Raw genomic sequence first — 19,530 nt, forward strand, 5'->3', positions numbered from 1 at the left:
TAGTGTAGTACCTCAGTCAATTTGATTCAACCATAAGTGCTCAGCCATGTATAGCCTTAAAACCTGGACTGTTAGGGTGCCTTGTGGGCCAAAGTTGGGACCCACTGAGCTAAAACATGAAACACCCTGTGTGTGGCAGAGCGGGCGGGAATAGCACTTGGCTACTGTACGCCCAAAACAATGTAATGTAGGTGTACTGGCTGAGTGTTGTGTAGTCTTCTTCTGACGCGGCCTGACCCTATTCCTGGGTGGTCTTCGGTATGCCGGCGGTCGGGCTCCCGGCGCTCAGTATACCGGCGCCGGGAGCCCGACAGCCGGCATACCGACACTTATTTTCCCTCGTGGTCCACGACCCCCATAGAGGGAGAATAAAATAGTGTGGCGCGCGTAGCGAGCCCGCAAGGGGCTCATTTGCGCTCGCCACACTGTCGGTAAGCCGGCGGTCGGGCTCCCGGCGCCGGTATGCTGGTCGCCGGGAGCCCGACCGCCGGCCAGCCGTAGTGAACCCCTATTCCTGCCCCTTTCCCACTGCCGAACCTTATCCCTCATCCTAGTGTTTAACCCTCCCCTCCTGCAGCCTAACCCTGCCCCTTCCACCACTGCCAAACCTTATCCCTCACCCTAGTGTTCAACCCTCCCCTCCTGCAGCCTAGCCCTGCCCCCGCAGCCTAGCCCTGCCCCCACCCGACTGCCTAACCTTATACCTCGCCCTAGTGTCTAACCCTCCCCTCCTGCTGCCTAGTCCTGCCCCTTCCCCACTGCCGAACCTTATCCCTCACCCTAGTGTTTAACCCTCCTCTCCTGCAGCCTAACCCTGCCTCTTCCCCACTGCCGAACCTTATCCCTCACCCTAGTGTCTAACCCTCCCCTCCTGCAGCCTAACCCTACCCCTTCCCCACTGCCGAACCTTATCCCTCACCCTAGTGTCTAACCCTCCTCTCCTGCAGCCTAACCCTGCCCCTTCCCCCACTGCCAAACCTTATCCCTCACCCTAGTGTCTAACCCTCCCCTCCTGCAGCCTAACCCTGCCCCTTCCCCCACTGCCAAACCTTATCCCTCACCCTAGTGTCTAACCCTCCCCTCCTGCAGCCTAACCCTGCCCCTTCCCCCACTGCCAAACCTTATCCCTCGCCCTAGTGTCTAACCCTCCCCTCCTGGTGCCTAGCCCCACCCCTTCCCCATTGCCAAACCTTATCCCTCGCCCTAGTGTCTAACCCTTCCCTCCTGCAGTCTAGCCCTGCCCCCGCAGCCTAGCCCTGTCCCTACCCGACTGCCTAACCTTATCCCTCACCCTAGTGTCTAACCCTCCTCTCCTGCAGCCTAACCCTGCCCCTTCCCCACTGCCGAACCTTATCCCTCATCCTAGTGTTTAACCCTCCCCTCCTGCAGCCTAACCCTGCCCCTTCCCCCACTGCCAAACCTTATTCCTCGCCCTAGTGTTTAACCCTCCCCTCCTGCAGCCTAGTCCTGCCCCTTCCCCACTGCCGAACCTTATCCCTCACCCTAGTGTCTAACCCTCCTCTCCTGCAGCCTAACCCTGCCCCTTCCCCACTGCCGAACCTTATCCCTCGCCCTAGTGTCTAACCCTCCCCTCCTGCGGCCTAGCCCTGCCCCCGCAGCCTAGCCCTGCCCCCGCAGCCTAGCCCTGCCCCCGCAGCCTAGCCCTGCCCCCACCCGACTGCCTAACCTTATCCCTCGCCCTAGTGTCTAACCCTCCCCTCCTGCAGCCTATTCCTGCCCCTTCCCCACTGCGCCCTAGTGTCTAACCCTCACCTCCTGCAGCCTAGTCCTGCCCCTTCCCCACTTCCGAACCTTATCCCTCACCCTAGTGTCTAACCCTCCCCTCCTGCAGCCTAACCCTGCCCCTTCCCCCACTGCCAAACCTTATCCCTCGCCCTAGTGTCTAACCCTCCTCTCCTGCAGCCTAGCCCTGCCCCCTGCAGCCTAGCCCTGCCCCCTGCAGCCTAGCCCTGCCCCTACCCGACTGCCTAACCTTATCCCTCGCCCTAGTGTCTAACCCTCCCCTCCTGGTGCCTAGCCCCGGCCCTTCCTTCACTGCCAAACCTTATCCCTCGCCCTAGTGTCTAACCCTCCTCTCCTGCAGCCTAGCCCTGCCCCCGCAGCCTAGTCCTGCCCCTACCCGACTGCCTAACCTTATCCCTCGCCCTAGTGTCTAACCCTCCCCTCCTGCAGCCTAACCCTGCCCCTTCCACCACTGCCAAACCTTATCCCTCACCCTAGTGTTTAACCCTCCCCTCCTGCAGCCTAGCCCTGCCCCCGCAGCCTAGCCCTGCCCCCGCAGCCTAGCCCTGCCCCCGCAGCCTAGCCCTGTCCCCACCCGACTGCCTAACCTTATACCTCGCCCTAGTGTCTAACCCTCCCCTCCTGCTGCCTAGCCCCACCCCTTCCCCACTGCCGAACCTTATCCCTCACCCTAGTGTTTAACCCTCCTCTCCTGCAGCCTAACCCTGCCTCTTCCCCACTGCCGAACCTTATCCCTCACCCTAGTGTCTAACCCTCCCCTCCTGCAGCCTAACCCTACCCCTTCCTCACTGCCGAACCTTATCCCTCACCCTAGTGTCTAACCCTCCTCTCCTGCAGCCTAACCCTGCCCCTTCCCCCACTGCCAAACCTTATCCCTCACCCTAGTGTCTAACCCTCCCCTCCTGCAGCCTAACCCTGCCCCTTCCCCCACTGCCAAACCTTATCCCTCACCCTAGTGTCTAACCCTCCCCTCCTGCAGCCTAACCCTGCCCCTTCCCCCACTGCCAAACCTTATCCCTCGCCCTAGTGTCTAACCCTCCCCTCCTGGTGCCTAGCCCCACCCCTTCCCCATTGCCAAACCTTATCCCTCGCCCTAGTGTCTAACCCTTCCCTCCTGCAGTCTAGCCCTGCCCCCGCAGCCTAGCCCTGTCCCTACCCGACTGCCTAACCTTATCCCTCACCCTAGTGTCTAACCCTCCTCTCCTGCAGCCTAACCCTGCCCCTTCCCCACTGCCGAACCTTATCCCTCATCCTAGTGTTTAACCCTCCCCTCCTGCAGCCTAACCCTGCCCCTTCCCCCACTGCCAAACCTTATTCCTCGCCCTAGTGTTTAACCCTCCCCTCCTGCAGCCTAGTCCTGCCCCTTCCCCACTGCCGAACCTTATCCCTCACCCTAGTGTCTAACCTCCTCTCCTGCAGCCTAACCCTGCCCCTTCCCCACTGCCGAACCTTATCCCTCGCCCTAGTGTCTAACCCTCCCCTCCTGCGGCCTAGCCCTGCCCCCGCAGCCTAGCCCTGCCCCCGCAGCCTAGCCCTGCCCCCGCAGCCTAGCCCTGCCCCCACCCGACTGCCTAACCTTATCCCTCGCCCTAGTGTCTAACCCTCCCCTCCTGCAGCCTATTCCTGCCCCTTCCCCACTGCGCCCTAGTGTCTAACCCTCACCTCCTGCAGCCTAGTCCTGCCCCTTCCCCACTTCCGAACCTTATCCCTCACCCTAGTGTCTAACCCTCCCCTCCTGCAGCCTAACCCTGCCCCTTCCCCCACTGCCAAACCTTATCCCTCGCCCTAGTGTCTAACCCTCCTCTCCTGCAGCCTAGCCCTGCCCCCGCAGCCTAGTCCTGCCCCTACCCGACTGCCTAACCTTATCCCTCGCCCTAGTGTCTAACCCTCCCCTCCTGCAGCCTAGTCCGGCCCCTGGTGCCTAGCCCCGCCCCTTCCCCACTGCCGAACCTTATCCCTCACCCTAGTGTCTAACCCTCCGCTCCTGCAGCCTAGTCCTGCCCCTGGTGCCTAGCCCCGCCCCTTCCCCACTGCTGAACCTTATCCCTCACCCTAGTGTCTAACCCTCCCCTTCTGGTGCCTAGCCCTGTTCTCCTGCAACCTGACCTTAACTTGCCCTAGTGTCTAGCCCTCCCCCCTCCCTCCTGTGGGCTAACCCTATCCCTTCCCCTAGTGTCTATTGCTCTGGGGGTGGTTGTTAGATAGACAGTCAAAATGTCAACACACGTTTTCTAGAGTAATCCTCTCCCTAGTGCCTAACCCTAACCCTCCCCTCCTGCAAGCTAACCCTAGTGCCTAACCCTAACCACCCCCTCCTGCAAGCTAACCCTAGTGTCTAACCCTAACCACCCCCTCCTGCAAGCTAACCCTAGTGTCTAACCCTAACCACCCCCTCCTGCAAGCTAACCCTAGTGTCTAACCCTAACCACCCCCTCCTGCAAGCTAACCCTAGTGTATAACCCTAATCACCCCTCCTGCGGGCTAACCCTAGTGTCTAACCCTAATCACCCCCTCCTGCAAGCTAGCCCTAGTGTCTAACCCTAACCACCCCCTCCTGCAAGCTAACCCTAGTGTCTAACCCTAACCACCCCCTCCTGCAAGCTAACCCTAGTGTCTAACCCTAATCACCCCCTCCTGCGGGCTAACCCTAGTGTCTAACCCTAATCACCCCCTCCTGCAAGCTAACCCTAGTGTCTAACCCTAACCACCCCCTCCTGCAAGCTAACCCTAGTGTCTAACCCAAACCACCCCCTCCTGCAAGCTAACCCTAGTGTCTAACCCTAATCACCCCCTCCTGCAAGCTAACCCTAGTGTCTAACCCTAAACACCCCCTCCTGCGGGCTAACCCTAGTGTCTAACCCTAATCACCCCCTCCTGCTGGCTAACCCTAGTGTCTAACCCTAACCCTCCCCTCCTGCAAGCTAACCCTAGTGTCTAACCCTAATCACCCTTTCCTGCAAGCTAACCCTAGTGTCTAACCCTCCCCTCCTGCGGGCTAACTCTCCCCTTCTGCAGGCTAACCCTAGGGTCTAACCCTCCATCTCGCCTCCTGCAAGCTAACCCTAGTGTCTAACCCTAATCACCCCCTCCTGCAGGCTAACCCTAGGGTCTAACCCTCCCTCTCGCCTCCTGCGGGCTAACCCTCCCCTCCTGCAGGCTAACCCTCCCCCTAGTCCCTATTCACAATATCACCTCCCGCAGCCTAACCAATGATAACTGTGAGTGCATCACGTACTATCTGTGTATATATGGTGCTTACATAGGCCGCTGTGTAGTATAGCTGTAGTAATACACCTAGAGTTAAGGGCTGGCTGTTGCTACTGTACGATCTGTCCACCACATCACCGTCCATCATACGTGTCTTGTGACTTTCGCAGGTTCATTTTGTCCCTGTCCTCCTGTAAGAACTGCGTGGTGATAGATGACCAGCTGAATATACTGCCCGTCTGCAGCCACATTGCCAACATCACTCCCATTCCACCCAAGACGCAGGTATGTGCGCACCTCATTGGCTGCAGTCAGTTATGGGACACTCCTCCTCTGCTGGGGCACCCGGTATCTAACCCCCATGGTTCTCCTTTGCAGGAAACGACCCTCCCCCCTGACGAGCAGGAGTTGCAGGATGTGAAGCTGAGTCTGCAGGACACTCAGCCTGTGGGGGTTCTGGTGGAGAACTGCAAAACCTTGGACCAGGTAAATGTAACGGGTGACGGTCCTGACCAGCATGACTAGTGAATTATAATAATAATTTACTTATGTAGTGCCAGCATATTCTTCTTTCTCTTTACCATTGGACAGAAGCATTAATAAAACAAGACTTGGTAATAATTTATTTGTATAGCGCTATTGACTGAAGGCGCTGTACAGCTGGGTTCAGTATGTTATCCCTGACAGCGGCATCTCGCCATTTGCAATACCGGCAGCGAGTGCGGTGAGTCCCCTTGCGGGCTCGCTTTGCTCGCCACGCTTCGGGCCCAGTCCACGGGTTCTATTCGCCCTCGGATGGTGGCGTGGAGACACCACCCGAGTATTTTACCGGCTGTCGGGATTCCGGTATCAGGATCCTGAAAGCTGGGAAACCGACAGCCGGTATATTAACTGCATCCGTTACAGAGGTTATCAAAAACAATGCACATAATATAGAAGACGCAGATAATACAGCAATAGATGGGTCACACAGACAGAATGCACAATGCACATAATATAGAAGATATAAGTAATACAGCAATAGACGGGTCACACAGAACGTACGGTAAGCACAATGCACATAATATAGAAGATGTAAGTAATACAGCAATAGACGGGTCACACAGACAGAGCGCACAGTAAGCACAATGCACATAATATAGAAGATGTAAGTAATACAGCAATAGACAGGTCACACAGAACGCATAATGCACATAATATAGAAGATATAAGTAAAAGAGCAATAGACGGGTCACACAGACAGAACGCACAGTAAGCATAATGCACATAATATAGAAGATGTAAGTAATACAGCAATAGACGGGTCACACAGACAGAACGCACAGTAAGCACAATGCACATAATATAGAAGATGTAAGTAATACAGCAATAGACAGGTCACACAGAACGCACAGTAAGCACAATGCACATAATATAGAAGATGTAAGTAATACAGCAATAGACAGGTCACACAGAACGCACAGTAAGCACAATGCACATAATATAGAAGATGTAAGTAATACAGCAATAGACAGGTCACACAGAACGCACAGTAAGCACAATGCACATAATATAGAAGATGTAAGTAATACAGCAATAGACGGGTCACACAGACAGAACGCACAGTAAGCACAATGCACATAATATAGAAGATGTAAGTAATACAGCAATAGACAGGTCACACAGAACGCACAGTAAGCACAATGCACATAATATAGAAGATGTAAGTAATACAGCAATAGACAGGTCACACAGAACGCACAGTAAGCACAATGCACATAATATAGAAGATGTAAGTAATACAGCAATAGACGGGTCACACAGACAGAACGCACAGTAAGCACAATGCACATAATATAGAAGATGTAAGTAATACAGCAATAGACGGGTCACACAGAACGCACAGTAAGCACAATGCACATAATATAGAAGATGTAAGTAATACAGCAATAGACGGGTCACACAGAACGCACAGTAAGCACAATGCACATAATATAGAAGATGTAAGTAATACAGCAATAGACGGGTCACACAGAACGCACAGTAAGCACAATGCACATAATATAGAAGATGTAAGTAATACAGCAATAGACAGGTCACACAGACAGCGCACAGTAAGCACAATGCACATAATATAGAAGATGTAAGTAATACAGCAATAGACGGGTCACACAGACAGCGCACAGTAAGCACAATGCACATAATATAGAAGATGTAAGTAATACAGCAATAGACGGGTCACACAAACAGAGCGCACAGTAAGCACAATGCACATAATATAGAAGATGTAAGTAATACAGCAATAGACGGGTCACACAGACAGAGCGCACAGTAAGCACAATGCACATAATATAGAAGATGTAAGTAATACAGCAATAGACGGGTCACACAGACAGAGCGCACAGTAAGCACAATGCACATAATATAGAAGATGTAAGTAATACAGCAATAGACAGGTCACACAGACAGAGCGCACAGTAAGCACAATGCACATAATATAGAAGATGTAAGTAATACAGCAATAGACAGGTCACACAGAACGCACAGTAAGCACAATGCACATAATATAGAAGATGTAAGTAATACAGCAATAGACGGGTCACACAGACAGAACGCACAGTAAGCACAATGCACATAATATAGAAGATGTAAGTAATACAGCAATAGACGGGTCACACAGACAGCGCACAGTAAGCACAATGCACATAATATAGAAGATGTAAGTAATACAGCAATAGACGGGTCACACAAACAGAGCGCACAGTAAGCACAATGCACATAATATAGAAGATGTAAGGAATACAGCAATAGACAGGTCACACAGACAGAACGCACAGTAAGCACAATGCACATAATATAGAAGATGTAAGTAATACAGCAATAGACGGGTCACACAAACAGAGCGCACAGTAAGCACAATGCACATAATATAGAAGATGTAAGTAATACAGCAATAGACAGGTCACACAGACAGAACGCACAGTAAGCACAATGCACATAATATAGAAGATGTAAGTAATACAGCAATAGACGGGTCACACAGACAGAACGCACAGTAAGCACAATGCACATAATATAGAAGATGTAAGTAATACAGCAATAGACAGGTCACACAGACAGAACGCACAGTAAGCACAATGCACATAATATAGAAGATGTAAGTAATACAGCAATAGACGGGTCACACAGACAGAGCGCACAGTAAGCACAATGCACATAATATAGAAGATGTAAGTAATACAGCAATAGACAGGTCACACAGAACGCACAGTAAGCACAATGCACATAATATAGAAGATGTAAGTAATACAGCAATAGACAGGTCACACAGAACGCACAGTAAGCACAATGCACATAATATAGAAGATGTAAGTAATACAGCAATAGACAGGTCACACAGACAGCGCACAGTAAGCACAATGCACATAATATAGAAGATGTAAGTAATACAGCAATAGACAGGTCACACAGACAGAACGCACAATGCACATAATATAGAAGATGTAAGTAATACAGCAATAGACGGGTCACACAGAACGCACAGTAAGCACAATGCACATAATATAGAAGATGTAAGTAATACAGCAATAGACGGGTCACACAGACAGAACGCACAGTAAGCACAATGCACATAATATAGAAGATGTAAGTAATACAGCAATAGATGGGTCACACAGACAGAACGCACAGTAAGCACAATGCACATAATATAGAAGATGTAAGTAATACAGCAATAGACAGGTCACACAGAGCGCACAGTAAGCACAATGCACATAATATAGAAGATGTAAGTAATACAGCAATAGACTGGTCACACAGACAGAACGCACAGTAAGCACAATGCACATAATATAGAAGATGTAAGTAATACAGCAATAGATGGGTCACACAGACAGAACGCACAGTAAGCACAATGCACATAATATAGAAGATGTAAGTAATACAGCAATAGACGGGTCACACAGACAGAGCGCACAGTAAGCACAATGCACATAATATAGAAGATGTAAGTAATACAGCAATAGACAGGTCACACAGACAGAACGCACAGTAAGCACAACGCACATAATATAGAAGATGTAAGTAATACAGCAATAGACAGGTCACACAGACAGAACGCACAGTAAGCACAATGCACATAATATAGAAGATGTAAGTAATACAGCAATAGACGGGTCACACAGACAGAACGCACAGTAAGCACAATGCACATAATATAGAAGATGTAAGTAATACAGCAATAGACGGGTCACACAGACAGAACGCACAGTAAGCACAATGCACATAATATAGAAGATGTAAGTAATACAGCAATAGACAGGTCACACAGAACGCACAGTAAGCACAATGCACATAATATAGAAGATGTAAGTAATACAGCAATAGACAGGTCACACAGACAGAACGCACAGTAAGCACAATGCACATAATATAGAAGATGTAAGTAATACAGCAATAGACGGGTCACACAGACAGAACGCACAGTAAGCACAATGCACATAATATAGAAGATGTAAGTAATACAGCAATAGACAGGTCACACAGAACGCACAGTAAGCACAATGCACATAATATAGAAGATGTAAGTAATACAGCAATAGACAGGTCACACAGACAGAACGCACAGTAAGCACAATGCACATAATATAGAAGATGTAAGTAATACAGCAATAGACGGGTCACACAGACAGAACGCACAGTAAGCACAATGCACATAATATAGAAGATGTAAGTAATACAGCAATAGACGGGTCACACAGACAGAACGCACAGTAAGCACAATGCACATAATATAGAAGATGTAAGTAATACAGCAATAGACGGGTCACACAGACAGAACGCACAGTAAGCACAATGCACATAATATAGAAGATGTAAGTAATACAGCAATAGACGGGTCACACAGACAGAACGCACAGTAAGCACAATGCACATAATATAGAAGATGTAAGTAATACAGCAATAGACTGGTCACACAGACAACGCACAGTAAGCACAATGCACATAATATAGAAGATGTAAGTAATACAGCAATAGACGGGTCACACAGACAGAACGCACAGTAAGCACAATGCACATAATATAGAAGATGTAAGTAATACAGCAATAGACAGGTCACACAGAGCGCACAGTAAGCACAATGCACATAATATAGAAGATGTAAGTAATACAGCAATAGACTGGTCACACAGACAGAACGCACAGTAAGCACAATGCACATAATATAGAAGATGTAAGTAATACAGCAATAGATGGGTCACACAGACAGAACGCACAGTAAGCACAATGCACATAATATAGAAGATGTAAGTAATACAGCAATAGACGGGTCACACAGACAGAACGCACAGTAAGCACAATGCACATAATATAGAAGATGTAAGTAATACAGCAATAGACGGGTCACACAGACAGAACGCACAGTAAGCACAACGCACATAATATAGAAGATGTAAGTAATACAGCAATAGACAGGTCACACAGACAGAACGCACAGTAAGCACAATGCACATAATATAGAAGATGTAAGTAATACAGCAATAGACAGGTCACACAGAACGCACAGTAAGCACAATGCACATAATATAGAAGATGTAAGTAATACAGCAATAGACAGGTCACACAGACAGAACGCACAGTAAGCACAATGCACATAATATAGAAGATGTAAGTAATACAGCAATAGACGGGTCACACAGACAGAACGCACAGTAAGCACAATGCACATAATATAGAAGATGTAAGTAATACAGCAATAGACGGGTCACACAGACAGAACGCACAGTAAGCACAATGCACATAATATAGAAGATGTAAGTAATACAGCAATAGACGGGTCACACAGACAGAACGCACAGTAAGCACAATGCACATAATATAGAAGATGTAAGTAATACAGCAATAGACGGGTCACACAGACAGAACGCACAGTAAGCACAATGCACATAATATAGAAGATGTAAGTAATACAGCAATAGACTGGTCACACAGACAACGCACAGTAAGCACAATGCACATAATATAGAAGATGTAAGTAATACAGCAATAGACGGGTCACACAGACAGAACGCACAGTAAGCACAATGCACATAATATAGAAGATGTAAGTAATACAGCAATAGACGGGTCACACAGACAGAACGCACAGTAAGCACAATGCACATAATATAGAAGATGTAAGTAATACAGCAATAGACGGGTCACACAGACAGAACGCACAATGCACATAATATAGAAGATGTAAGGAATACAGCAATAGACAGGTCACACAGACAGAACGCACAGTAAGCACAACGCACATAATATAGAAGATGTAAGTAATACAGCAATAGACAGGTCACACAGACAGAACGCACAGTAAGCACAATGCACATAATATAGAAGATGTAAGTAATACAGCAATAGACGGGTCACACAGACAGAACGCACAGTAAGCACAATGCACATAATATAGAAGATGTAAGTAATACAGCAATAGACAGGTCACACAGACAGAACGCACAGTAAGCACAATGCACATAATATAGAAGATGTAAGTAATACAGCAATAGATGGGTCACACAGACAACGCACAGTAAGCACAACGCACATAATATAGAAGATGTAAGTAATACAGCAATAGACAGGTCACACAGACAACGCACAGTAAGCACAATGCACATAATATAGAAGATGTAAGTAATACAGCAATAGACGGGTCACACAGACAGAACGCACAATGCACATAATATAGAAGATGTAAGGAATACAGCAATAGACAGGTCACACAGACAACGCACAGTAAGCACAATGCACATAATATAGAAGATGTAAGTAATACAGCAATAGACAGGTCACACAGACAACGCACAGTAAGCACAACGCACATAATATAGAAGATGTAAGTAATACAGCAATAGACGGGTCACAGACAGAACGCACAGTAAGCACAATGCACATAATATAGAAGATGTAAGTAATACAGCAATAGACAGGTCACACAGACAACGCACAGTAAGCACAATGCACATAATATAGAAGATGTAAGTAATACAGCAATAGACAGGTCACACAGACAACGCACAGTAAGCACAACGCACATAATATAGAAGATGTAAGGAATACAGCAATAGACAGGTCACACAGACAACGCACAGTAAGCCCAATGCACATAATATAGAAGATGTAAGTAATACAGCAATAGACGGGTCACACAGAACGCACAGTAAGCACAATGCACATAATATAGAAGATGTAAGTAATACAGCAATAGACGGGTCACACAGACAGAACGCACAGTAAGCACAATGCACATAATATAGAAGATGTAAGTAATACAGCAATAGATGGGTCACACAGAGCGCACAGTAAGCACAATGCACATAATATAGAAGATGTAAGTAATACAGCAATAGACTGGTCACACAGACAGAACGCACAGTAAGCACAATGCACATAATATAGAAGATGTAAGTTATACAGCAATAGACTGGTCACACAGACAGAACGCACAGTAAGCACAATGCACATAATATAGAAGATGTAAGTAATACAGCAATAGATGGGTCACACAGACAGAACGCACAGTAAGCACAATGCACATAATATAGAAGATGTAAGTAATACAGCAATAGACGGGTCACACAGACAGAGCGCACAGTAAGCACAATGCACATAATATAGAAGATGTAAGTAATACAGCAATAGACTGGTCACACAGACAGAACGCACAGTAAGCACAATGCACATAATATAGAAGATGTAAGTAATACAGCAATAGACTGGTCACACAGACAGAACGCACAGTAAGCACAATGCACATAATATAGAAGATGTAAGTAATACAGCAATAGATGGGTCACACAGACAGAACGCACAGTAAGCACAATGCACATAATATAGAAGATGTAAGTAATACAGCAATAGACGGGTCACACAGACAGAGCGCACAGTAAGCACAATGCACATAATATAGAAGATGTAAGTAATACAGCAATAGACAGGTCACACAGACAGAACGCACAGTAAGCACAACGCACATAATATAGAAGATGTAAGTAATACAGCAATAGACGGGTCACACAGACCGAACGCACAGTAAGCACAATGCACATAATATAGAAGATGTAAGTAATACAGCAATAGACGGGTCACACAGACAGAACGCACAGTAAGCACAATGCACATAATATAGAAGATGTAAGTAATACAGCAATAGACGGGTCACACAGAACGCACAGTAAGCACAATGCACATAATATAGAAGATGTAAGTAATACAGCAATAGACAGGTCACACAGACAGAACGCACAGTAAGCACAATGCACATAATATAGAAGATGTAAGTAATACAGCAATAGATGGGTCACACAGACAGAACGCACAGTAAGCACAATGCACATAATATAGAAGATGTAAGTAATACAGCAATAGACGGGTCACACAGACAGAACGCACAGTAAGCACAATGCACATAATATAGAAGATGTAAGTAATACAGCAATAGACGGGTCACACAGACAGAACGCACAGTAAGCACAATGCACATAATATAGAAGATGTAAGTAATACAGCAATAGACGGGTCACACAGACAGAACGCACAGTAAGCACAATGCACATAATATAGAAGATGTAAGTAATACAGCAATAGACTGGTCACACAGACAGAACGCACAGTAAGCACAATGCACATAATATAGAAGATGTAAGTAATACAGCAATAGACGGGTCACACAGACAGAATGCACATAATATAGAAGATGTAAGGAATACAGCAATAGACAGGTCACACAGACAGAACGCACAGTAAGCACAACGCACATAATATAGAAGATGTAAGTAATACAGCAATAGACGGCACATAATATAGAAGATGTAAGTAATACAGCAATAGACGGGTCACACAGACAGAACGCACAGTAAGCACAATGCACATAATATAGAAGATGTAAGTAATACAGCAATAGACGGGTCACACAGACAGAACGCACAGTAAGCACAATGCACATAATATAGAAGATGTAAGTAATACAGCAATAGACTGGTCACACAGACAACGCACAGTAAGCACAATGCACATAATATAGAAGATGTAAGTAATACAGCAATAGACGGGTCACACAGACAGAACGCACAGTAAGCACAATGCACATAATATAGAAGATGTAAGTAATACAGCAATAGACGGGTCACACAGACAGAACGCACAGTAAGCACATAATATAGAAGATGTAAGTAATACAGCAATAGACAGGTCACACAGACAGAACGCACAGTAAGCACAATGCACATAATATAGAAGATGTAAGTAATACAGCAATAGACAGGTCACACAGACAACGCACAGTAAGCACAATGCACATAATATAGAAGATGTAAGTAATACAGCAATAGACAGGTCACACAGACAACGCACAGTAAGCACAATGCACATAATATAGAAGATGTAAGTAATACAGCAATAGACGGGTCACACAGACAGAACGCACAATGCACATAATATAGAAGATGTAAGGAATACAGCAATAGACAGGTCACACAGACAGAACGCACAGTAAGCACAACGCACATAATATAGAAGATGTAAGTAATAATAGGATTTTGGTACTTACCAGGTAAATCCTTTTCTTTGAATCCATAGGGGGCACTGGAGTACTCTTGGGATATGGACGGGCGTAGCCGAACAAAGGCACTGAATATTTAAATTTAGGACTCTCCCCCTCCTCCATATCCCCGAGTACCTCAGTGTACTCTCTCAGTGTTTTTTACTGAGCGAACAGGAACGATATAGAGGGGTTGACAATGGAGAATACCTATAACATAACGGACAACAACAATGTTGACCCATAACCTTACTGTCAACTAAACAGTTGACACCATAACCGATAGAACTTTATAATTTGAACCAATCGGTGAAAATGTGTTAACATAAGCTCCTCTGAGCTTAATATCAATCAAGTAAAACTTGTTACCCTAAGCTCCCTTGAGCTTAAAACAACCCAGGTAAAACTGCTCTGGGTGGGCGTCCAGTGCCCCCTATGGATTCAAAGAAAAGGATTTACCTGGTAAGTACCAAAATCCTATTTTCTTTATCATCCACTAGGGGTCACTGGAGTACTCTTGGGACGTACCAAAGCTTCCCTCGTGGGCGGGAGAGCTGTTTGATACTTGTAACAGTAGGCAGCCCAAAGCTAGATGCTGATGGCGCCACCATTCATAACGTGTAAACGTGCACAAACGTGGTGCACTAAAGGCTATGTAGCCGCGTCGTAGACGCTCCACGACCCGCTGGGTCTGACATTCCCACAGAACCTGTGGGATGAGCTATTACTGACGTAGGCGATTGTAACTTAGCCTTAAAGTAAGCCTGACTTGTAGTCATTATTATTATCCAACTGGATAATGTCTGCTGAGAAACTGGCTAACCCCAGTTGGCAGTATCATAGAGAACAAACAACGTATCCGTATCACGTACTGTAGACGTTCGGGACCTATATAAACGCGTAATGCGTGTACCACATTCAGAATTCTAGAATGTGGTGTCCACACAGGAACCACTATTGGTATATTGATGTGAAGGATACGAAAGCGGAATTCGTCCGAAACTCTGCTTTGTCATGAGAAAACTCAAATACGGTGGCTTGGAATACAAGGCACCCCAATTATGAAACCAAAACCCTTGCCGAAGCCAAGGCTAGAAGAAAAATGTTTTCCAAAGTGAGAAACTTAATTCCCATTTGTTGTAAGGGTTCAAAATATGAAAACTGTAAGACATCTGAACCCAACCTCAAGTCGTCTGGCGCTGTAGGTGGGATAAATAGAGTCTGAACTTTGATGACACCTTGTAGAAAGATGTGTACAGACGCAAATAGAGGCAAACGTCTTTGAAAATAAGTTTACCACACAGATACCTGCACTCTTAGTGCAGATCAACACAGTTTTCCATCCCACCCCGTTTAACAGAATACGGGTAACCTGAAGGATGATGTTGGAAACCTCCGAGGTTTACAAGCTATGTAAGCACACGAAATTTTGTAATAATGAGCTGCCTTAAGCGGCTTACTAACTTGTAACAGGGTTGGTATAACCGATACTGTAATGCTCTATTTCTTAAGAGGGTGGTCTGAACCCTCACCCCGTCAACCGCAGCTGCGGTACATAGGTAATAGGTACATAGGTAACTATGGGTAAAAGAACGTTCCCTGATGTAACAGGTTGGACGTATTATGAGCGGGCCAAGATCGTGTGCAAGTATTCCTTGGAAATTCGAGAAGCAAACTTCTCCGAAACCCATGAGATACCACCAGTATGACTGTGACGAACTGTTTTATGATCCGTTTTGGCAACGGAGAGAGCAGCGTGGCGGAGCCAGATACACGATGCTGAATGACCACATGAATGTGAGAGACTCCACCGCCACTGCCCTTGTGATCTGTTGTTTTGTACACATACTGAGCTTTTGTAATTGTGGCGAGATGCCATCATGTATACTTGAGGGTAACCCCCTTCTGTGGACTCACATATGAAACACCTCTGGATTTAATGTCCAGTTTTCAGGATCCAAATTCTGACGGTTGTGATCATCTGTCTAACAGATGTCCACTCACTGAATGATCTCTTGACATTTTCACATAATGGTGTTCTGAGCCATTGAGGATTTGAGTTACCTGCCGCATTGCCATGCGGATTCTTGGTTCTCCCTGGTTGTTGTGTATGCAACTGCCGTTGCCTTGTCTGACTGCCCCTGGTTAGACTGAAAACGAATCATGTATTGCATTGTAAAATGCACGGAGTTCTAGGACATTTATCGACAGCAATCTGTCGTGATCCGTTTTAGAACCTTTGTCGCTGATTTTAACTACAAATCCTGACCCTCTGCGACTCTCGTCTAGAGTATATGCACCCTTGTACCTCTGTGGGAAACGCGAGTGAAGGGTGGCGAACTAAATTGAACACACATCTTTATTCTTAATAGGTGAATACACCAATGTACCGCTAGTGTGCGTGTTTTGCACTAATTACTAGATGTACATTTGTTCTTGCTGGTGTAGTAGGTAAAATTATAATCTTACCTAGGAATTGACATCATTTAGTGTCGAACTTGATCTGCTACCGCAGTATACCTTAGTAGCACAAGTTAGAGGAACTTTGTTGAGACAAAATTCTTATGAGCAAATCATCTAAGATAGAGAAACTCTGTTGAGACAGAGTTTTTATGTGAGATGAGCTATCATCCCAACATCACTTTGGTAAATACCCGAGTCGATAAGCAACGGTAGACCTGAAATGGTTAATGGTTGTGGCGATTTGCAAACGCTAGAACCTGTGATGAACAAACCGGAATGGGTAAGTACGCATTGTGAAGATTAAATGCAATTATGCAATTTTGTGGCTCCAATAAGCAAATACTAACCGCAAAAATTCCATTTCCTAACTGTAGTAAGTGACTTGCTGATTGATATTGCGACGGAGCTGTTTGGTTTTGCTCAAACAGAGGGGAATAAGTAACTCTGACTCTGTTGGAGTACTACTGCCTGGTTTATAAACCAGCAAAGACTAAATGGCAACCTGCCAAACCGTTCGACAGAGGCAGTTTTGTCCTTTAAGCTGTAAATAGCTGAGACATTCATGAGTTGAAGTCATGAAACCTCGCAAATGTAACATGTAAAGACGCGCTTCCCCAATTGTAAAAGAGGTCATCAAACCACTGGCTTGCTGACTGTAACGTCCTGTCGTTACAAGGCGTGACTGTTTCTTATAAAGGGATAAAACGCCGTTACAAGTATACTGTATGCGGTAATGGCTGAATATCATAAAGGGATAAATATATCAAATTTAGGAGCAAACAAGCTCTGGCCTTGTCGCGCTTAACTAGCGACAATGAAAGTAACCGGCGTTAGCAGAAGCTTTACAGATATACTCTGCAGCTTCTTTTAACCGTGATCGTCATTGTTTCATACATAAATTCTAGTGACCCAAATGTATCCTGGGTTTTTATAATGTTTGACAGAAACGCATCTAGCAATGGCGGATCGCGTCCTTTTGGAAACGATTATGTATGGTTGTCAAAAACCCCGCACTATCTGAGTGCTGGACTAATGTACCCTTCTCACTCGTAGTTATCGGTGTGAGATTTGACATAGAATCGTGCATTAATATTATAAGACCAGTGAAATAAACACTCTGGTACCCAAAGGGAAATTGGCCCTTTGGAAAGACTGTCTTTTGTTAGAGCTGGCGGAGTCATTCCGAGACTCCGATGTTACCGCTCTTTTAATTTGAATTGCCAATGTTAACATAGGATTCTGTAAAATTAATTTTAGTCTGCACTAGAGCCTTACTCGCTATGGAGACAGACACCATAATATGCAACAGACAGACACTTGCACGACTTTGTGTCATATATATATATATATATATGTTATTGCTGAACAGCATATTCATATGAAACTCATGCTTGTTTCTCTCTACGGAAATCTTTAGTAAAAAAAAAACGAAAGATTTATTCGATATGAAGAGAAACCAAAGTATTCTTTATGTGAAAAGCAGTTCACATGGGCATATGAAACCCGAACCAAATTCCTACTAACTCCCCTGCGCCTCTGGTGGCTTAGAGATGTAGGGCAGGAATGTTCTAGAATTATGTAGAAATACAGATTACATGGCGGGCAGGGTTACATGGCTAACTTATGTGAAACCTGAACCAAAAAATTCCCACTAACACCCCTGCGCCTCCTTGTGGAGTAGAGGTGTATGGCCGGAATGTTCTGGAATTATAAGCTGGAAAAACAGCAATGATTAAAATGGCCCTAATGCCATGCTTTCACAGAAAATCACAGTACAGATTACCTGCTGCAGTGTTAATATAGGCTTAATAGCCTATTATACAGTTAATATAGGCTTAATAGCCTATTATACAGTGATAACACAGGTCTAGGTAAAATACCTGCATTTAGTTAGCCTTCCATTAATATGAACACTGCCTGCAGCCTTATATTGCCGCCTTAACAGAAAATACCAGGAAACATGGTTAAAAAATGCAATATGTTATGACATTGATAGCCTATTCCTTACTGTTTAAAAAGCTGACCAGCCTATTATTAACCCATGCAGCCTTGCTATATGGTGCTGCTGCTATGGGCATACTCCCCCTCACCCCCCCTGCAGCTGCGCTGCTTGTGAGGTAGTCTCTCCATGTTACCTGCAGCGGACGGGAGAGCAGGGGAGCGCTGTGTCTAGCGCTGGGGAGCCGTCCGGAAGAGCGGCCGGCGCCTTCATACATCATATCAGCGGCGTGCGGTGTTAGCGCAGGAAGAGCGGCCGGCGTCTGTGAGTGACGTGCGGCCGCTCTGTCTTAGAAAGCGGGTAGAGTGGCTGGCTCGGGCGGCGCCTGTGCCGGGTAATCAGCGCTGGGAGAGCGGCCGGCGTCTCTGAGTGACGTGCGGCCGCTCTGATCTCTAGCGTAGTTCAGCGGGGCATATCAATGGCGGCTTCAGCGGTGCAAACACCCACACAGCAGGGCGGCAGCGTGAGCTGACCGCCCTGACACCCCACCATACCTTGCCGCACTTACTGTAAGCTACGTCCTGTGACGGGCTTT

General features: G+C 46.2%; 1 protein-coding gene and 1 non-coding gene across 2 annotated transcripts in view; one reads left to right on the top strand and one right to left on the bottom strand.

The window, feature by feature from the left end:
• The window catches only part of NAT10 (N-acetyltransferase 10), a 184,029-nt gene that overhangs the window by 48,472 nt on the left and 116,027 nt on the right, over positions 1-19,530 (top strand). Inside the window, exons 7-8 of the mRNA XM_063946085.1 lie at positions 5,142-5,256; positions 5,350-5,457. Of these exons, the coding sequence (XP_063802155.1) occupies positions 5,142-5,256; positions 5,350-5,457 (223 nt within the window). The remainder of the gene's footprint in view (positions 1-5,141; positions 5,257-5,349; positions 5,458-19,530) is intronic.
• Positions 18,350-18,461, bottom strand: LOC134971081 (U5 spliceosomal RNA). Its single transcript, XR_010190225.1, has one exon. It is a non-coding gene; the product is annotated as a U5 spliceosomal RNA (small nuclear RNA).

This window comes from Pseudophryne corroboree, chromosome 11 (assembly GCF_028390025.1).
Source record: "Pseudophryne corroboree isolate aPseCor3 chromosome 11, aPseCor3.hap2, whole genome shotgun sequence".
In the NCBI taxonomy this organism is placed as follows: Eukaryota; Metazoa; Chordata; class Amphibia; order Anura; family Myobatrachidae; genus Pseudophryne; species Pseudophryne corroboree.